At 33.7% G+C, this 23,358-nt stretch overlaps 1 protein-coding gene across 4 annotated transcripts in view; it reads right to left on the bottom strand.

Annotated features, from left to right (window-relative positions):
• LOC111512424 (juvenile hormone esterase) overlaps positions 1 to 23,358 on the bottom strand; it is a 90,793-nt gene that overhangs the window by 59,164 nt on the left and 8,271 nt on the right. For 2 of the 4 annotated variants that reach the window (XM_074175330.1, XM_074175329.1), the window contains exons 3-6: positions 20,919 to 21,056; positions 16,441 to 16,593; positions 10,778 to 10,937; positions 8,275 to 8,460 (exon numbers count right to left, since the gene is read on the bottom strand). In XM_074175330.1, the coding sequence (XP_074031431.1) occupies positions 8,275 to 8,460; positions 10,778 to 10,937; positions 16,441 to 16,593; positions 20,919 to 21,056 (637 nt within the window). The remainder of the gene's footprint in view (positions 1 to 8,274; positions 8,461 to 10,777; positions 10,938 to 16,440; positions 16,594 to 20,918; positions 21,057 to 23,358) is intronic. The other 2 variants (XM_074175332.1, XM_074175331.1) reach the window with 2 other exon arrangements.

Consider the following 23,358-nt stretch of genomic DNA (forward strand, 5'->3'; position numbering starts at 1 on the left):
ACCGAAAATTGAATTATCTGAATTTTCGGGAGAAATACGGCAGTGGGAAACATTTCATTCGCTCTTCAAGAGTATGATTCACGATAATGCATCTTTGACAGATTTAGACAAAATTCATTATTTAGTGGGAAGTTTACGAGGACCGGCCTCGGGAATTTGTGCGGGATTTTCTATCGACGGCGATAATTATAATATTTTGTACAAGGCTCTGACCGAGAAGTATGAAAATAAACGGATGTTAGCAGACAGTTATTTACAACAAATTTTTGATTTCAAGTCTTTACAAAGTGAATCGGCAAGAAATTTAGATGTATTTCTAGATAGATTTGACGTTGCGGTCTCGGCATTGAAAAAATTGAATTTACCAGATTTGGCAGACTTTATGTTGTTGTATCAGGCTTTAGCTAAAATAGATCATAATTCTGTAAGGGTTTTTGAAATGAAACAAGAGAGTTCCAAAATTCCAACTTATGAAGATTTAATGAAATTCATACAAAATCAGACAAAAATATTACGTCGGGATAAAACAACATCGGTTTCGAATAATAATAATAAGCCGATAAAGACAATCAAATCGTTTGTGGTAAATCAACGGAAAAAAGAAGGAATGGCATACGTTTTCTGGCAGAAAACAGGTCATTACTTGGGTAGATGTGATAAATTCAAGTCTTTGCCACCGGGACAAAGATATGAAGCGGTTAGGGACAATGGCTGGTGCTACAATTGTTTGTCAAACAAGCACACGGTAAAAAATTGCCCTAAGGAGCGGTTGTGCGTGGAGTGTTCTAAAAAACATCACATTTTGCTTCATTTGGGAAATCCAAATTCAGTTAGTGGATCGAATGGGGATGCGGCCTCAGGATCAAACATTGAGAGGTTTACGGTTTGGAAGGTTCTATTCAGAAAGTTAAGGGAAGTACAATGTTTACAGTTGTTTCACGGTATAATCCACAAAAGAAATATACAGTTAGGGCTCTAGTGCTTGATAAAATCACTAACAAATTGCCAAAATTTAAAGTTGACATTAGCGCATTTCCCACTTTACAAAAGGTGGAATTAGCGGATAATTATTTCGATAAACCTGCGGAAATCGATGGGATTTTGGGAATGGAAATGTTTGCTAATATATTGGAAGAGGGTCGGATTACGGGGGTATTGGGTTTTCCTGTAGCGGTGAAAACCACTTTAGGTTATGTGGTAATGGGAAAATTTCCAATAGTACGGCCAAATCAGTCAGTATTTTTCTCGGTGCAGGAGGAAAATTCAATTGATCAACTTGTTCGTAAGTTTTGGGACCTTGAGAAAATACCTAAAGGTTTTGCTTTGAATCCCGAAGGTATAGAATGTGAAAATATATATACCAGTACCTTTAGTAGGGACTCATCGGGACGATTCACAGTGGCGTTACCGTTCAAATTTCCGCCGGAAGGAAGTTTGGGAAATTCGCGGAATAATGCAAAAGTTCTGTTACTTTCTTTGGAAAAAAGACTTGAAAGCGATTCAAATTTACGAATTGAATACAATAAAGTAATGCAGGATTTTATAGAGCAAGGTCATATGAAATTGGTGGATATTGACCCTAACGAAGCGTCATCGTATTATATTGGTCATCATCCAGTGATTAAACCAAGTAGTACAAGCACTCCGGTGCGGATAGTGCTAGACGCTAGTGCTCTTACGGATAATAATGTTTCTTTAAATTATATCTCATACCGGGGAGGCAAGTTGCAGGCAGATTTAGTTACTTTACTATTGAATTTTCGGTTGTTCAAGGTAGCATTGACAGCAGATGTTCGGCAGTTATATAGGCAGATCAATGTTATTGAGAATCATTGGCGTTATCAAAGGTTATTGTGGCGTTTTAGTCCAGATTGTCCAATTGACACTTACGAAATAAAAGTTGTAGCTTTTAGATTAAAATCGTCACCTTTTTTGGCTTTACGCACTATCAAACAATTAATTGAAGACGAAGGAGAAAAATTTCCACTGGCGGCGAAATTTGTGTCAAGAGATATCTATATGGATGTTTTTTGCACAAGTATAAATTCGGAAAAGGGAGCTGCGCAATTATACAAGGAATCAGTTGATTTATTTCAATCTGGTTGTTTTGACTTAAAAAAAGGGGCTACAAATTCAAAGGCACTATTGAATGACATTCCCATAGGAAAGCGGTTAGCTGGAAATGTATTTTTCTCCTTAGATACACAGGTATTAGGTATACAATGGCATACAGAAACTGAAGTTTTCAGTTTCAAGGTGCATAAACCGGATCAGAAATGTACAAAACGAACGGTGGCTAAATGTTATGATCCGATTGGGTTGTTGGCACCTTTCATTTTGTTTTTAAAAATTTTGATAAAAAATTTGTGGACATTGAAATTGGAATGGGATGAGATGCCTCCAGAGAATATTTTAAAAATTTGGGAAAAGATACGATCGGAATGGGGAGAACTTGAAAAATTTAAAGTACCTAGGCATATAGGAGCAATAGAACGAAACCCCGTAATGGTGTTAGCTTTCGCGGATGCTAGTTTGAATGCATATGGAGCTGTCGACTACTAACGCAGTGTACTATCGAATAATGATGTGGAAGTTCAGCTGTCGTGTGCCAAGTCAAAGGTATCTTTGGCCAAACGCTTAACCATTCAACGGTTGAAACTTTTAGCTGCTTTTTTGCTTTCTAATTTGGTTAAATATGTTTTAGAAACCTATAAAGAACGGATTTTGATCACAAAAACTTTAGCTTTTTCAGATTCTTCTACTGTTTTAAGCTGGTTAAAATCTTCTCAATCTAGGGATGTATTTGTTGCGAATCGGATCGTTTGAATCCAGAAAAATATACCCCAAGTTTCGTGGTATCACATCGAAGGCATTCAAAACCCAGCCGATTGTTTATCGCGTGATTTACTTCCTGAACAATCAGTTAGACATCCTCAGTGGTTACATGGACCCGCATGGATAAAATTACCACCAAATGAATGGCCTTGTTTTCGTGAGGAGGGTAAAAATTTCGGGAAGAAAGATATAATTGTACTGAATAATAATACGGACTTAGATTTTCATCATACTCTATTAGATTTATTAGAACGGTATTCATCATGGCATAAAATTTCACGAATGATAGTATGGGTTTTAAGATTTTTGAAAATTATTCCTAATCAGAAAATTATTTCTTCGAAGGATCTCCATACTGCGGAGTTGGTTCTAATAAAACTTGTTCAAATTAAACATTTTGATTTTGAAATTCAGATGTTGAAGTCAAATAGATCTTGCTCATCTAGGTTAATCAAATTACACCCTTTTTTGCAAGATGGGTTGCTGATGGTGGGGGGTAGATTAGCTAATTCAAATTTGAATTTTTGTCAGAAACATCCTTTGATTCTTCCAGCTAAAGATATTCTGACTGAAAAATTGGTAGATTTTCATCATAAGATCAATCTTCATACTAGTGCTCACTTATTAGAGGCTATTTTGCGACAGAACTATTGGATTTTAGGAGGAAGAAATTTAATTAGGAGTGGAATACACAAATGTAATCATTGTTTTCGTTTGAAGCCTAAGAATGTAGAACCCCTTATAGCGGACTTACCCGCTGACAGTTAGAGAAGCTCGTGCATTCTTACATACAGGGGTCGATTACTTCGGGCCACTGAAAATTACGTTGGGTAGGAAGCGAAAGGCATCAGTGCATAAAGCTTATGTAAGTTTATTTATTTGTATGGGGGTGAAAGCTGTCCATTTGGAATTGGTCAGTTCTTTATCAATCGATCATTTTTTACAAGCTTTCAAAAGCTAGAAGAGGCCCAGTTCGAGTTATTTATTCCGATTGCGGGACGAACTTTGTAGCGGCAAAATCAATTCTCAAAGAATTGAATGAACATATCAACTCTCAAGATTTCATCAATTCATTTGAAACGGATTTAGGAATAAACGAAGTCGAATGGAAATTCAATACACCATTTTTCCCGCATCAAGGTGGTTTGTGGGAGAGTAACGACAAGGCGGTAAAAAATCATATTTATCGGGTAATCGGTGATCAGGTATTAACGTTTGAGGAGCTTTCAACAGTACTGACTCAAATTGAAGCACTGTTGAATTCCAGATCTTTATGTCGTTTATCCGCAGATCCCATGGCACCAGAGGCATTAACTCCAGCACATTTTCTCACATTGGTTCCTTTGCAGGGTCTTACTTCAGAGGACGTGACAGCGGTGCCTATTAATAGACTCAACCGATTTCAGTTGATCGATAAAATGGTACAGGATTTTTGGAAACGCTGGAGAGGACGGAATATTTGACGAGTCTACAAATGCGTTCGAAATGGACTAAAGATATTCCTAATATAACTGTGGGTTCAGTAGTTATCCTGAAAACGGATAACGCTCCACCCTTACATTGGCCCTTAGCCGTGGTTTCAGACATACATCCAGGAAAGAATGGCAGGTTGCGGAATGTCACTTTAAAAACCAGCAAAGGAACATTTAAACATCCTGTTGTAAAAATATGTCCTTTGCCCACCCAATGAATGAAAATTATCTCCTTATTCAATTTTTTTTATTTTATACTGATGTTTGATTGGATTTTTCGACTTCTTAAGTTCTTTGTTTTTTCGAAAAGTCTGAGGAAAAAAATCAATTTTTCAGGGTGGGGGGTATGTTTAGGCATGTATATATTTAAGGAAAATTAATTTAAGTTTCGGCAACACCGCTCTCGGTTTGATAGAATAAATCTACTCAATTGAGTAGTTTAGTTTTGAAATTAGAAATATTCGGAACGGCTGGATCGGAAAAGAAATAAGATACGCGCGAGTGATTTCATTGTATAGACTAATGTGTGAATTGTTCTTCGTTCAAATAAGTTTTCATCAATACTGCTTCTCCTAAAACTCCTTGATCCCTCCCTACTTTGCTATAATAGTTTCCCTGAAGCAGTTTGGATCCAACAGCAGAAAACAAGAAGGGGTAATTCTCCATCCTGGGTTTATCTAACCATCACTGAGTTATTATTTAGTATATTCTGTGTTTTGAGTTTATCATTTCCATTACAGAACATAACATTTGGTCCTATTCGAGTCGGATTTGTTTACTGCCAGTCTTTAATCATAGTCCACTGACTAATAAGAAAATATATAAAATCATTAAAAAAAATTCTATTTTTTATAAAATTTCACTATTGAACTTAATTGATGATATATCAAATTTGTCAACATGCGAGTTTCTTTATTTCATTATAATGTATCACAAAAATACCATCACTTTTTCTGTGAATAGCGAAAGCATGTTTTTTCAGTGTACATTAAGAGGAAATCGTTGAAATCAACCAAACCTTTTTCTCCGTGTATATCGAGGTGGTATACACATCATATTCAAGGTTACGAATTTTGAGCCATCGAACATCAAAGGCGGAATCAAAGCTTTCGCATCTGGTACTTAATCTGTGACCATACCACAAAGTGCGGCTGGCTTCTGTTAATGACTTCATGCATTTGTATTGTTTCTGCAACCGAGTGTTACCTAATCTTGCACTTGGCTATACCGTACTAATGACAACCAATGAGCCAGTTGCATGTGTTCTGAGTAATTCGTCAATGTTTTTTCATATTATAGATATATAGATATATATATATATATATATATATATATATATATATATATATATATATATATATATATATATATATATATATATATATATATATATATATATATCTATATATATAGCAAAGGGTAGTCTTGACAGACTAGATATTGTTGGGGATGCAGTCAAAATTACTGGGCTGTTGTTTAAAGAATACTCTTTGTTATATGGTCGAGCTTTCGAGAATGTTTATTCCCTTTATCAAGACATCTACAAGAAATTCAAAACATTGCAACAAAATTGTAAAACGAATAAGTAAAAAATGTAGGTTCTTACTAACTTGAGGTTAAATTTCTTGTAAATGTCTTGATGAAGGCAATAAACATTCTCAAAAGCTCGACCATATAACAAAGAGTATTCTTTAAATAACACCCCAGTAATTTTGACTGCATCTCCATTAATATTTCATATGTCTTTTTAACTAGTCAGTCAAGACTACTCTTCGCTTTCTAACTTCTAGAAATGGGGTTCTTCACTAACATCCGACATAAGTTTGGTCTACAAACAGTTGCACACATGAAAACATGGGCAAAAACGAACACAAAGTTGACGTAGATGAGAAACAGAAAGCTGTTCTTGCTGAAATGTAGAAAGTACCGCATATTTCCAAATCACGTAACTAATGGTATTGGTAACGTAACAACATTACTACACCACCAAAGAGGAACAACTGGACGATCCGTTCAGAGTTTCAATCACAGGTTGAGGAAAAATATTTTGAACTTAGAAATTAAAATCACCTTCAGTGAACTCACAAATTTAGAAAGAGGTTTAAATGACATTAGGTGAATATTATCTGCCACGTTGCCGGCCACCACTTTTGAAGAATATGAACGAAGGCTTACTATTGATTAAAATACACTTTTTCATAAAATGAAACAAAAAAACAGAAACAAATTTGATAATCTTCAAAATGATGAACTTCTTCCAATTAAAATAAAAGAAAAATGGATAAAGAACCTCGCAAACATTGAAATACCTTCGGATATTAAATGTTTTCTGGCTCTTGGTCCAAAATTTGGAATTTGTTCCTTAACAAAAGCAATTAAATTTTCTAACCTTCTTGCAGATTTAGAAAATATACTTTTCAATATTGATAAAAATGTTCAGGATATCTCTCGTGCTCAATGTACAAATATTATTACAAACTTTCTTCATAAAAATTCAGATATTTGTTATTTTTAAAAAAAACTTTTGAACAATGCAAATCCTTTTTAAAACAACACCCTGAAATCTATGTAGTAGAAAGTAATAAAGGCAATGTGACAGTTATAATGTTCAAAGAGGAGTACTCTACTAAAAGTGTTGAATTACTCAGTGATACCAAATATTACAAAAAGTTGAATCATAATCCAGTTAGCACCTTACAACAAAAAGCAAACAAAATAGTTTCTAAAATTAAGAAGGATAAAATGGTGGATGAAAATACAGCCAAAAAGCTGACCATTTATAACGCAGTAGTTCCTAGATTTTACTCTTTGCCTAAAGTACACAAACCTGAACTGTCGATGAGACCCATTGTGTCATCAATAAATTTACCTAATAGCAAACTGGCTGAATGGTTGGCCAATATTTCATCTATGTCATATAATACTGACAACGAGTTTGATGTGAAAGATTCTACTTCCTTTAGCAATTTCATCATTGATTACGAACTTCCAGAAGACTATGTTTTAGTGAGTTTTGATGTAGTTTCACTTTATACAAACTTACCTTTGAATGTGGTAAATAATAGCTTACAAAACCATTGGGATGTCATCTCTCAACATTGTATGCTTGATTTTCCAAATTTTAAATCTATTTTACAGTACATTTTTGACTTCAACGTCCTAGTTTTTCAGGACACTTTTTATAAACAAATTTTTGGTACCCCAATTGGTTCAACCATTTCCCTATTTTAGTAAATTTTGTTTTAGAGCCAGAAAACGTTTAATATCCGAAGGTATTTCAATGTTTGCGAGGTTCTTTACCTATTTTTCTTGTATTTCAATTGAAAGAAGTTCATTATTTTGAAGATTCGCTTTATATATATATATATATATATATATATATATATATATATATATATATATATATATATATATATATATATATATATAAGTACCATTCTGATCATTCCCATATTGATTTTAATTTAAAAGCCACCGATATGCAGCTGTTTCAGCCTATTGAGCATCGTCAGTACCGGGCAGGTACTGACGATGCCAATCAATCAATCAATCAATACCAATCAACACTGACATAAAAACTTGGTAAGTTGACTTGGGAGTCACACCAATAGGTGGTTCCACTTATGTTTCGCTTGCGTTTACGCAGCTATATTCATCAAGTACTTTCTTGGTTTTTCTCATTTTGTCTTCAATCGACGACCGCCTTCCCGGTACTCACGATGCCCAATAGGCTGAAACAACTGTCTACCGGTGGCTCTTGAATTGAAATCGATATGGGAATTATCAGAATGGTACTTTATTCATTTATCTTTTGATTTTCATGGAATTATTTTCCAGCAGCTTGACTGCATTAACCTTTCTCGATATATATATATATATATATATATATATATATATATATATATATATATATATATATATATATATATATATATATATATATATATATATATACACAAATATATACCTCGAAGTTCTCTGTTAAGTTGTAAGTAACCAGCTGAAAATGCACCAACACTCTCTCCTGCAACAGTAATTCTCTTGGAGTCTCCACCAAACAAGTGAATATTGCGATGAACCCATTTAAATGCCAGAATCGTATCTTTTAGTCCCAAGTTTGCAGGAATAACTCCATCGGCCGTTGTAAGAAACCCTGAAAATTGTAATTGAGGGAGCGGCATATTGACACAATACTGGAATATGTTGTAATCTGGTTTACATTTTACTATCCCAGAAAAACATATTGAGATGCATAATTATTGTTCTCAAAAAGTAAGCAGCAGTACTGTTCTGTCGTTGTTCTATCTTCAGTTTTCGTTTATTCTGGTTGAAATAATTTAGTTCTGAATATTGAACACAATAAAATCTGAATATATTGAAAAAAGTCTCTCAGTTGCAGATTCTTTGAATATTTATGGGTTATCTATCTTTCAATCCGTAATGATACAGATATTCGAAACATATTCATGTTTCTTTTTTGTTTTTATCGACCTCTTTCCAGTTTTTCCGCCTTCCATAATCTAAACAATTTGAAAATTGTAATTTTTAATATTATACATATGTAGAAATTGCAAACTTCTCAGTTTACATTGTGGAAGGTGAAAAAAAGGTCTATGAAAACTCTATTTTTCCCTCAGTTTTATCCAATATTCTTGTAAGTCTTTCAATGCTGAGAAAATATTTTCAATGATATTGGAATGAAGTTATAAACTGAGGTACAGTCATAATTGTCAACCAGACCTCCAAACCGTGAAGTCAATAACTATCATTCCAATAAGTTCCATTTCAACGAAATTCTTCCTTAAGAAAAGGGAAGAAAGAGATATACAACAATAATTCCAACTCTTCAAAATAATCCATTGATAAAATAACTAGAGATTTACCACGTGGATTCACTTTTCGTCCGTTTTTGTTCTTATTCTGCATGAAATAGCTCTTGAATGTAAGTAATGATATTCTGTAAAGAAGTATTTATTCAAAATATGAAAACTCAATGAACAACGTAGAAATGAAGAGGTAAGATATTTGGAAATCTATTCTGATACGCAGCTCACCATCAAAGTTTACATAAAGCATACGGTGAATGTAACATATCATGCATACGGTTTAAAATTAAGAAAGATTGACTATTGTGACTATATTCAATATGGCTACGAAGTATCATTGAACCTTTTGTGTAATATAGATCTTTGTTATAGTTTATGAAAGACAGAAAAGATTTCTAAAATTTCTTATCTTCAGAAATGATATAATGAATCCATCTGAAGGCTTGGTGGGATCGCCACTTCCATCAGTCATAATCAACATATATATATATATATATATATATATATATATATATATATATATATATATATATATATATATATATATATATATATATATAGCAGAAATTTGGGAAGCTAACCTGAAATGCCATCGGAAAACGAATCCACATGTTTCTAGAAATGATATGAAATTTAGAAAGGTTATTGCAGTCAAGCTGCTGGAATATAATTCCATGATAATCAAAAAATAAATAAATGAGTACTTAGGTGTCACACCAATAGGTGGTTCCACTTATGTTTCGCTTGCATTTACGCAGCTATTTTTATCAAGTACGTTTTTGGTTTTTTCTCATTTTGTCTTCAATCGAGGACCACCTGCCCGGTACTGACGATGCCCAATAGGCTGAAACAGCTGTATACCGGTGGCTCTTAAATTGAAATCAATATGGGAATGATCAAAGAGTACTTATTTATTTATTTTTTGATTTTCATGGAATTATTTTCCAGCAGCTTGACTGCATTAACCTTTCTAGATTTTATATATATATATATATATATATATATATATATATATATATATATATATATATATATATATATATATATATATATATATATATATATATATATATACATATGGCCAGTCTTAGACGTATTGGTGAAGAGGACCGGCACTAGAAGGGAAACATCTGTATACCGAAAACTGTATGAAATCGTGAGGTATAGTTAATGAAAAAAAGGTATTCTATTTCACTGTTATTCCATTTCACGTTTTTTGCTCAATATAGTTGTCATTTTCAACTATTCATTTTTAATTCTTTTTTTCATTGGTTCTTTGAGGGATTTCCAATCATTGTATATAATATCAGACAGTGGAAGTCCGAACTAATGAAATTCATCCTGAATTTTTGCTTTTTCCACCCTCGTGAACTGATTAATCAAACAGTTTTTCTTTAATTTTTCCATCTAATAATTACCCATGAGTTCTGATTTTTCTACTATGCTACATTCTTGTTTTGATTTTCAAATGCTATTAGCAACTTGTTTGCATATTGAAATACCAATAACATAGTGTAACTTTACAGATTTTCAAGTTTTGTATCCATTTTTATCTGATTAATTGACAAACGTTTTGTGTCGCATGTCATTCATTAATAATAATAATCGAATCATGAAGTGACAAGTCTATAAAAAATACATTACCAAAGGGACCAAGGCGATAATTAATTGTCACAACAACTACATCAGCATCAATGAAAAATTTGGGATTGTAGTACTGAAATGCTCCAGAACCAAATAAATATCCTCCTCCGTGAATCCAGAACAATACAGACAGTGATGCTTTTTCTATATTTCCGGGTTTCTGAAACAGAAACAAGGTTTATACTTAATCAAATTCTTTGAATCCTCATTCCATATTAAAAAAAATAATTATTTGTTTTTTGACAAAAATGAACACCCTACAAGGCTGTGCATACACTGTAACGGTTTATCCTGATTTTTTGGTTATATTGAGTAAATTCTTCAGAATATGTGTGTTTTCACACACAATTAGTATTAATTCAATTTCGAAAATTCACAAACAGACAGCGTCATACCAATTTAATTGTCACTATCGCTAATAGCGACCTACTAGATAGATTAGTTTCGTATTTTCGCATTTATGACGTAGTTGTTCGTAAAATAAGTTTTAGCTGCGAACAGGTTCTTAGGTAATTCCAGAGATTAGCGCGTTCAAATGAATAAACATCAGAAAAAACTCTTCAGCTTCAATTTATGTAATACTATAGATAATGAATTGAAAAACATTTTTCTGACTGTGAAAGGCAAATTTTCAGAAGGAATCCAACTTAGTATACACAGTAAAATATATGACGAATTCAAAAAACTTTACTGTGAGAGTTTCACTAAACGATTTCACAAATTCCAATTTCATCATATATAAAATACATGAATTGTGATAGGACAGATTGGTCTGCTTTTAGATGCTAGAATGAATCAACACAAATATAATTTTTGGGATTTTTGAAAATAAGGTAATGGTCAATTATTAAATTAGATTATTAGATTCCTCATCAAAATATCAAATACATCAATGACTTGAAATTCTTCAGAAATGTTATGTAGAAAAAAATGTGGCATTTTGATTATGACCTTTTGTGAGGTGTGCGTATATAGAGAAGTAAAAGATAGAATTATAGGTATACCGGGTGATTATCTACGGTGGCTCACCCCTATAACTGTTTTGTTATTGGAGATAGAAAAACGAAATTTCAGGGTGTGTATTATAGTTCCATTTACATTTTTTGACATATTTACTTGCTTTGCCGTACTTCCGGTTTGACCTGAAATGAGTTTTGAATGGGACATCCTATATATTGTTACTTATTTCGATCGAGAATGACATTCTAAATCAAAAAATACTTCATTTGTTAATATTTGACAAATGATATCATTATTTATTCCAATTTTTAATTTTTGATCTAGAATGCCATGGATCGTGTAAATCGCTTCATTCTTGATTAAGTAACATAGGAAAACTACGACTTTGAGGCTTATGACTTCACAGTCGTTTTAAGAATTATTTCACAGTTGCAAATATGGATTTCTACAGTTAACTTGATTTTTTTATTCGGAAAAAGGGTGGCTCGTCGGCTTTTTGTGAAAGATCATGTTCTTACGAATAATTTGATGCCACACACTCTCACTTTATTTTCTCTATTTTTCTGAATAATTGCAAGAACTTCGCAAATTTGTCCATTAAGGTTATACATTTTCAAAATGGCCTCCTCCTTGATCACGGCAAAGTTCAACTTTTTCAATTGTTGCGCGCATCACATTGATTAGCTCTTCCTCAGTGATGTTCTAAAATGCCACCTTCACTTTATGCTCTAGTTATTCACGAGTAGCTGATATTGTATTGTAAACCTGATTTTTAATTTTTCCCCAGAGATCTGGTGATCTAGAATATGAAAAAGAAAAAATAAATTTATGTAAAAATATGACAACTCAAGAATGTACCTCGCAGGCCACTGAATAGGTCCATAAGTGCCAATCCATTTTTCTGGGAAGGTGTCATTCAGATTTTCTTGAGAATTGTGAGGTGGCGCTCCATCTTGTTGAAAATATATATTAACTTGGTTAGCCAGTAGCAAATCTTGAATGAAATCATCAATTTGATTTCTAAGGAACTGTAAATATCTTTCCGCAGTCAGTTATCCGTCGAAAATTATTGGCTCCAAAAGTTTTCCTCCGATAATACCCATCCAGCAGTTAAAACCCAATCGCTCTTGAAAATTTCCTTCTTGCATCAGATGTGTTTGTGACCAGTGCCTTTCATTATTCCTATTCAACATATCCGAATTGATGAATCGGGTTTCATCTGGATAAATAATTTTAAATGGAAAACGTACATCTTCTCTGTATTTAGTAAAAAACCAGTTGCAACAAGTCAATCTTCGGTTGTGATCGTTATCGTAAAGATTTTGGTGTAGTTGGTACTTGAATGATGGATAATTATATTTGTGAAGAATTCTCCAAACGGACGAATAACTTATATCACACTCTGAAACAGGCCAACACATCTACTTATTTTTCTTCACTGACGATGAAGTTATTGGCATTTTCTTCTGGTTTATTTCGCATTTTTCTTTCCAGTTTTGGAAAATAATGCCGAGTGGGATTTCGACGATTAGAGAACCTCTGAGCATGAATTCGAGCTTCATCAGTTGGATTCTTTTTTGTTTCTTCATAAATTACCAACATGTCAGTTTTCTCTTTTCTAGTATAATTTGCCATATCTAATTATAAACTACACAACAAATAAATTTTTAAAAGTGACAGCTCATTCATTAGCCTATTTGGTTAGGTAGTAACAACTTCAATTGTTTGTCACGGATAACTACAATAACAGGACTAGTGTATGAATATACCAAATACGTATTATTAGTTATTAGGTATGATCGTATCTTGCAATTATTCAGAAAAATTCAGAAAATAAAGTGAAGGTGTGTGGCATCATATTATTCGTAAGAAAATTATCTTTCACAAAAAGCCGACAAGCCACCCCCTTTCCATTTGAAAAATCAATGGAATTGATGGAAATAAGTGAAAATATATAGGATGTCCCATTTAATAATCGAAAGTTGGGATTATTTCCGGTCAAACCGGAACTACGTCAAAGCAAGTAAATATATCAAAAATGTAAATGGAACTATAATACACAACAATAATAAAAAAGGTATAGGGGTGAGCCACTTTAGAGAATCACACGGTATAATGTTTGAAACAGTGTACTGATTTTTCATTGCTTTCTACAAACTCTAGATTATCAAAGTCAATGTCGTTCTACCAGTCCGACTTTGTGATACGTGGTTCATTTTTATTTTATTATACATTTTGTTCACTTGTCATTTGTGCATTTCAATTATTACGAGCCAACCTGAATAAGTTATTCAACTACACTTTTGAGGGAGATATATTTCTACATAAAAATGAACCTCTTGTTAGCCTCCCCCTCCCCACGACAGCCCAAATTTTGAATATTTCAAATGGAAATAATTGTTTAGCCAAACCTAATTTGAAATATCTTTCAATTCTGTTCACAACCCTATAACATGTTTACATTAAAACGATAAGCAATGTCAAAAAAATAAAATACTTTACAATTTTTATATAATTTCTAACAAGAGAGTGTAATTTAACAAAAAAAAACTTTATCAAACGTTCAACGTGAGCACCATCAACTTTTATACAATGGTATAAAGCTTGTTTCTTATCTTATTCTAAAGAATAAATAAAGTGGTTTAGTAATCCAATAATGTTTTGAACAATGGTTATTTGGGTAACAGGATCAGTTTTTCTTCAAAAAACAATTTTATTATTCCCGACGTTTCGAAGTTAACTCGAAATGTTGGCAAGAAAACAATAATTTTTTGAGAAAAAATGATCCTGTTCCCCATATTATCCTTTTATGAAAAAATTCTGAAAAATATCAGATATTAGTGGCCTACAGCAATTGGTAATTTCGTCTCGTAAATTATCTAGTAGATGGCTGTCTTACATTTATGTCCTGATGATTCTTGTTTAGCCCTCGCAGAATTTTCATGTTAGTACAAACCCACTATTTGTAGGTATGTGAAAGAACTATTTTTATGAAACAAGAGATAATAACTCAAGTTCAAACAGGGCAATAATAAAAATTTCCAATAAATGAAACTGAGCTGATAGTCACTATTGTGACATAAACATCAACACCTTAAGCAATAACTGGGTTATGAAATTTTGGATAATATTGAATACAGAATTGAGAGATCTTCAAAATGAGTTGTCACTCATTATTTCCATTTGTTAGATAAACGTCAAAACAGAAAGAATTAATGAAGAGAAGAGAATTGAAAATTTATATGTTTTTTACCACTTCCATTTGTAACTAACATTACAGCAGTTTCATCCTATAAGGACATTTTCAAACTTATGCATTGAACTAAGAATGGTTTATTACATTAGCCCTTATATACTACCCCTGTAGGTACTAACAGAGGTACTTGGCTTGATTGAGTACCTGAATTTACAGTTTATGATGCGGATGTGCCAATTCAAAAACCAGTGAATAAACAGCATCCATTTGATCATTTAACAGGTTGCACCCGCAATGTTTATGCTTGTAAATTTTCAATGATTCTAAATAATTGAGTTTGTAACACTTCCTTGCATAGTGCAAAGTTTCCGTATCGTTTAGATTCGGAAACCTGTGGTTGCATGCCAAGGAATGGTTTGAAAACGTCGAATCACTTTTTCCTAGTCTGAAGGACCTTTCATGTTCTGCATACCGTTTTTGGAAATTTCGACCACATTGTCCCACATGAACACTATTACACTCCGGACACTTAAACTCCATATTTCTCCAATCAGATAACCTGGCATGTGGTCTGAATGCCACTTCCACATTGTTTTTTCTGAAGAAACCCGCAATTATCTGTGTTATTTTTCCAAAATATGTTACCCATTTCTTGATTTCTGGTTGTTTGACCTGAGGGTATATTAATCTGTAAGTGAATTCACGGCTTTGTTTTCTGACTAACTTCTGGATAGTATCTGCGTTGAAACCATTATTATGACCTATCTGTGTAATTATATCAATTTCCCTAGCTAGATTATTAGCAGACAAAGGCAGTGAGAATGCTCTGTGTAACATTGAATCGCTTGGGATGGTAATGTATGTATAGCTAGGTTTTCTGAAAACATTGAACTCAAATTTATTCTGATTGTGTATAATGGTCAGGTTTAAGGTCTGTTTCTCTATCTCTGTTTCGAGTGTGAACTGAATGTTGCTATTAAGATTATTCATGAATGTCATAAATTGGTTCAGCTGTCGTGTAGTACCTCTGAAACAGGCGAGAATATCGTCTACATATCTGTACCAAAAATGAATATGTTTTTTACCCAGGTCGGAATTTACTATAGTGGTCTCCAAGCTGTTCATAAATATGTTTGCTGAAAGTGGACTGAGGAGTGAGCCCATTGGCAAACCTGAATCCTGTTTATAAAATTTCTTGTTGAACTGTAGGTAGCTCTGGTTTAGGCACACATCGAAAGCTGTTGAAACTTCAAAGGAAGTGACTACTTTGGCTTGATCTAATATGTCTAAAATGAGGGGCTCACACTCGTTGTACGGTATGTTGTAGAACATACTTTTTACTTCGAATGAAACTGAAATTGAATTATGTGGCGTAGTTTGGTTCTTTATGTATTCTACTAAAGTCAGTGAGGTGGGACGAAATTGATAATATTTTTGAACAACTTGTTAAGACGTATTCCTAACTCTCTTACAGAAAGAATTTGCTTCAAATGACAAATGTACTCACCATCGGAGTATATACATTTAAAAAAAGACAATCTTCAGATATTTCCATGGAATTGGGTATCTTAGTATAAGCTGTCGCATTGTTCTGCATACAGACCCTTTCATTCACAGTAGTGTTCAATATTCCTTCCCAATCATCAGGTTCTTTAGGCTCCTAAATAACAGAGTAAAGCATGAGTTCCAACATATTCTCAAATGAGACCACTGTTAGTTGCAGCTTGTATTCTGATAAAGTATTGGATGAATAAATTAAATGTGTATATATCTGCAAGTGTGTTCCAATAATGGAAAATATATTGCGGCAGTTTAATCGCAGGAATGCGCAGGAATGACACCTGTTGGATACAATGCAACGCCCTTCGTGATATTAGCCAGGGAAGTAGTTGTTTTCTCATAGGTGTCAGTCCATTAACCTACAGTGTAGAAGTTGAGACTGGCATGAACGAATTTTTCCTTCAGATGATTTGATTCATAGCCAGTCTTCAAATATACCCACTGAATATATGTGAAGTTTTTTTCTCTATACGAGGAATTGAGCAAATTTAAGATATGCGGTTGGAACAATGACAAATCTGTCTGCTTCAGCCTAGTTCGAGGAATGATACTCTGAAGGAATTCGGTTTTCAATTATCGGAAATCATCGACTTTATGTTGATGATATAGACCTACCTACCTTGCACTAACGAGTTGCCAAATAGCCCGAAGCCGATATGCAAATGTGTTCCAATAGTTGAAAATCTATTGCGGCAGTTTTATCGCCAATAGCATATGCAAGAATAACTTCAGTGAAGAATCCTGCACTGAAATCTCTCGGATATAATCCTACATTAACCTACAGTGTAGGGAGTTGAGACTGGCCTGAACATATTGTTCATTTTGATGATTCAAGGGTATATAATTCATATTATCACTGAATAGTAATACCTCGTTGTTCCATCAATTGAATATAAAAATGAATAATCCCGCATCTTAAATAGAGCAGTGATGGCATCAAAGTCAGAATTTCTATGAAATGAAATATTTGAAAAATGACTGTCAAAAAAATATTTGGAAAAATGAACAGAGTAAAACTTATATAGATCAGATCAGACTATCAACGACTAACTCAGTTACTTACAAACTATAGGTACCTGATTGAATCATATAAATAATAATGAAGTTTATATATTAGATCTTTATATAGATAATCAGTGGGTTGAATGCTGGTCAATTGCGATAACTAATGCGATATTTTTTCACTGGCTTAGGGTGAAGTTGCTTCTGAAATAACTTTCGTTTCATCACTCTGCAGTATATTTTGTGCTCCGAGGGTGAGAACAGCAAAATAATTCTAGGAAAGCACTCCTAGGGTCCTATCGTTCTAGTCTCAGAATAAGGTCTGACTCAAAGGTATCTTTTTGTAGAAGTCACTTAAAAAAACTATTTGCGACAGTCATCAGGGTTCTTTTTCCATAAATTCATGGTAACTTGAGGCTCACTCAATTATCTTGTATTTGATGCATCAATATCTGCAAACAATCAATCCTCCCATTCTATTTCATTCAGATACCAAAATGAGTGCTTCGAATAACACCCTCAATTTTCCATATTTAGGCTACCTCTTCTTTTCCAGATTGATAATAATAATAATGTTTATTCATCAAAAATCACAATCTTGGAAACAAAATGTTCAAATGAGTAGTGCTGGAGAGCTGAATAAATGAACAATAAACAATGACATCACTGAAGAAACAATCGCAAGAAACAATAACAAAAAACATTCATATAGCACATAACACATTAATGGTAGGCAAAAACGTCACATCCAGGTCAAGTGAATAACATCAGTTTGAAATCTCAGTAAAGGTCGGAAGTTTAACATTTTTGCGATAGTTTTTTCCTAGTATTGTATGGGTGATCTGAGCGTGTCATTTTAGTTTCGTTTTTGTATATTTACTGCAACTTTACTCCACAAACTCCATTTGAAAAATATATCATAACATGTTTCGCTAGCACAGTAGCTTCAACAAGTGATTTGATAGATAGATCAAAATTAGACATTGTGTACTTTTCAATGAAAGTAAAACTTTGAACAATAAACAATAATCAACTAAAATATAAAGACAGCAAATGCTCAAAATGCTGACCTTGTTCATGATAACACAACTGTGTCCTTCTTCGAATATTATTCACTACACAATCAATTTTCCTCTTCCTCAATCTTTCGAACTCTAACAATGCTGTGTTGAAGGTCCTCAATATTTTGATATTCCTCTTGACCATAAACTCTTCTTTTCAGTATACCCCATAAGAATGTATCCATAACACTCAAGTCTGGAGACCTTGCTGGCCACCTCAACGGACCATTATTCCCTATCTATTTGTCACCAAACCTTTCAGTCAGAAAATTAGATACTCGTCTGGTAGTGTGCGGTGGAGCGCCATCATGTTGAAACCAGATGTTGTTATAGTTAGCCAAAAGTGGATCATCCAAATTGTCTTCGAAAATTGACATTAAAAACTGGTGAAAGGTTCCTCCATTCAGAATTTCGTCAAATAAATGAGGACCCAAAATTCTGTCTTTGTAAATTCCTGCCCACACGTTGATATTAAATCGCTCTTGAAGTTGAATTTCTCGTAACTGCCTGTGGTTGTTTATGCTCCAAATGTGTTCGTTATTTCAGTTGAATATCCCACAATTCGTAAAAGTGCTTTCATCTGTCCAAATTATATTTTCCAGGAAAACAGAAAAATCAGGTCTTCTTATTAGCCAAAGTTCTAATCGCCTTTCGAGAAATGTGTATTTTGTAACACTTTTAACCTCTTTTTTTGAGATGTTTTCAAGCACTTATATGACAAATATATTTCTGAGTCAATTTGACCTGTGGATATCCCCGGGTTCATGTTTCGCTGCAAATTATTAATTTTTGTTGAGAAGGACACAACGTCTATGATTACCTCATACACACCTCATTTATCAAATTTTGATTGTTGATTTTGATACGTAGACTCTCTTTCCAACCTCATAAGTTTGACGTCCTGTGGTTTAACGTAGCATTTCATAAAATCATTTGATTTATTGTTAAGTTTAATGGCCTCCAAGTGACACTTGTGAATACTCCAAATGCGAAATCCCCCATTTGGCGAATTCAATAACCACAAAATGAACTGGCTCAAATAATCAAAGAATATTGATGAGCAAGATCGTAAAGTCAAGGCTTCAGTTAGAAGCGGCCTGTCTGATAGAGAATTGCAGTCTTCTAGACTAGATCAACTCCGAATAAGTGTCATAGAACCACTACCAATGTAATTTGCACCTCTTATTGTACTGAGAAAATGCTCTGATGAAATTTTACAGGTAATATATGATTTTTAAATAAATCTACCCAAACAGTTCCTGTATTTGGCTGAACTTATTATGAATGTGTGATTAAATGAATAATGAATTTTCATTAAAAGATTTGTCACCTACAAATTGAACGAGTTTGTAATATATATCTTCCTCATAAAGCAACGTTCAATTCACAGTAGAACACTAATATTGGACAAAAGTAATTTTTTGTGGAGGGAAATCTAAGTTTTTATCGACTTTCTTTGGGTTTTTTCAGCAATCTGTTCTCTGTTCTCCATTACAATTTCCATATTGTTTTGATGGTGCAGATAGAAATACCCAAAGAAGGCCGATAATACAATAACATAAACATAGTTTTGGTTGATATTTTTTCTGATATTGGTGACTTATTTATTTTGTGGAAATTCATCTTCAATTAAATAATTGATATTATTACGACCAAGGTTTCGGTTTTTACACCATTCTCAAGTATTCTAACACTACTGACCTAAGAGAAATATCGGAGTATATATATACGAGAGTAGGTAATAAGATATATACCTACATTCATTAGTACAAACTACAAAAACTTCAAACTGTGATTAATTGCGTTGTCATCTTTATAAATTCATAAGTGGAGACCTACACAAATCTGTTTAGAACAAAATATAGAACCCTTAACGAATAAACAGATTTGTGTAGAAATACCCAAAGAAGGCCGATAATACAATAACATAAACATAGTTTTGGTTGATATTTTTTGTGATATTGGTGACTTATTTATTTTGTGGAAATTCATCTTCAATTAAATAATTGATATTATTACGACCAAGATTTCGGTTTTTACACCATTCTCAAGTATTCTAACACTACTGACCTAAGAGAAATATCGGAGTATATATATACGAGAGTAGGTAATAAGATATATACCTACATTCATTAGTACCAACTACAAAAACTTCAAACTGTGATTAATGACAACGCAATTAATCACAGTTTGAAGTTTATGTAATTGGTACTAATGAATGTAGGTATATATCTTATTACCTACTCTCGGATATATATATACTCCGATATTTCTCTTAGGTCAGTAGTGTTACAATACTTGAGAATGGTGTAAAAACCGAAACCTTGGTTGTATTAATATCTCAATTTGGTTAATATCATACCTTGAATCTATTTTGACCAGTGGGTGGTGCAGCATACGGAATGTTTTGAAAAGCATAGTAGTCCAATCCTTTTCCACTTTTCAGAACGTGACCACGAATTCTTCCCTTCTTCTCCCAGAGTTGAATGACTATATCATCCTAGAAATATAATAATTACTGGGGAAGAATATATGAAAGTTCAATAAAAGTTCAGTTTTTACCTAAACTCAGGTAAAGCTATTAGTCACTACCTTGATATAAAGTCATATGATTTAAATGATCTATTTTAGGCATGATGGAGCACCAGCACATAATTTCAGTGGCGTACAAAGAATGTTGCGAGACTGTTTTGGAAACAGATGGATTGCTACAAATCGTCCTGTTAAGTGGCTTTCTCGATCACCAGACATGACACCTCTAGATTTTTATTTTTTGGGATTTTTGAAAATGAAGGTAAACAAAATAAAACATAATGATGTAGATGAACTGAAAAATTATATTGAAACTATGATTAGTAGGAATTAATTTAAGGTAATGTTCATAATAAGTCCTAATACGAGTACAATCCGTATCAAAAACGGTGGTATAATAATTTGTTATCCTCAAGCTTGTTTTGTTTCATATAAATATTTAATGAAAAATGATATAATATCAAAACAAATTTCATCAGGAAACTACCTGAAAACAACTGGTACTTGTTAATTTGTTGATATGAACGAAAGTATTGAGAGTGTAATTTCTATGAATTTGCAAAAGGCAGATGATTCGAAGATTATTTTCATTTCTTCTGAACCAATATACCACCAAACCAAAAGGTGGTATGATCGTATCTTTTCAACTCGAGAACCAATGAGATGTCAGAAACTGATAATTTTGGGTGTTACGAAACTAGTTGTGAGAGTTTTTGGACGGTATCTTGACACAACTTTGGTCTTGTAGTACAGACAAGACTGATGTTGAAGGTTTTTATTTCTGAACTGACACTGGACCTCGTTTTAGGAAGCCTGTAATTGAAAAAATATTGGAAAATATCAATACCGTCAAACCTTCTATGTCAAACCGCCCACTTGTCACTCTTTGTGCTTGCTTTTTTCTAAGTTGGCGCATAAATCAAGCTGAATTTGACCGATGGCATGGGTTATGTTGGCTTTGAGGACCGCTGTGATTTGTGACTTATTCGCATACACCTGAGACTTGAGAAAATCTCACACGAGATCGCACGATCACGATGTCCACTTCACATCACCTCCACGTGAGATGACCATGGCCTCAAATCGCTCGTGTAGATATTCAATGGGGCATGAGCTGTGTGGTACGTAGCGCCGTCCTATTGAAACCACATGTCGTTGGTGTCCAGTTAATCCAATTAAGGCCGAAAGAAGTTGGTAGTCATCGACCTATAGTGCTCGCTGTTAACAGTAATGGTCTAGCCAACGTCGTTCTCAAAGAAATATGATCCGATGACGCCGGTAGTCCAAAATCCACACCAGACAGTGACTTTTCCGAAATGCATTGGACGCTCTTGGATCTCATGTGGATTGGTATCGTTCCAATTTTGTTTTTTACATACTCATTCATTCAGAAATGGGCATCATCGCTGAAGAGGATTTTTCGATGGAAATTAGGGTCAGTTGCTAACTACTTCAGTGTATGGGTTTAGGCCCAAGTTCCGACGCAAAATTGGCCAAGTTGTGGTCTGCGAAAGGCCGAGTTCTTGCCAGCTACGCAAATTCGACTGCACACTTTCACTGGCAGCGGCGATTTTTTGCGACAGATCTTGCGTTTCATGAATGTACTGGTGTCGGTCGATCATTTATTGAACCAGTAGTCTCAAATTCATCCACCACATTGCGAATAGTCCTCTCGATAGGACGATTATGACGACCGTAAAATGGGCGAAGTGCGTGATATGTTGCCCAAACAGAACACCCATTTTGATGAAACAATTTTATCATTTGCACGTGTTGTTAAATGCTATATCGATTCATGGTGATTTGGCAAAACATACTGAATAAATGATAACTAATTTTACCTTAACTAGATGGCCGTTATCAATTGTCAAAGCTCGGAAGGCCCTTTTGGAAGACCAATTATATAGTTCATCAAATGATGGGTAGTTGAAGTTTGCCTCATACTTCCGCTTGAATCTTCTTAGTGGAATCAAGCGGGAAAGTCAGTCGAATAGTTCTCGTCAAAATATCAAGTTTTCAAAATATCTTCTATATTGAAAACTGCAATTCGAATAAATTCGATATTTCCAAAACCAAAGGTCGTTTTACAAAAATCTAAAACATGTCGATTTTTAATTTTGATATTCTACATTCAACAACAAATATCGATGAATGTTGGGGAACAATCTAAGCTGCGCAAAGTTTGGCATTACAGATCAGCTGAATGGGAGGATCTTCGGAACCATTTCGGAAATTTCCCCTGGCTAGATGTTTCTTTCAGTTATGAAGAT

Source organism: Leptinotarsa decemlineata, unplaced genomic scaffold (assembly GCF_025532065.1).
Source record: "Leptinotarsa decemlineata unplaced genomic scaffold, Ldec_3_MD MMD2_tig00001019_RagTag_RagTag, whole genome shotgun sequence".
Taxonomy (NCBI): domain Eukaryota; kingdom Metazoa; phylum Arthropoda; class Insecta; order Coleoptera; family Chrysomelidae; genus Leptinotarsa; species Leptinotarsa decemlineata.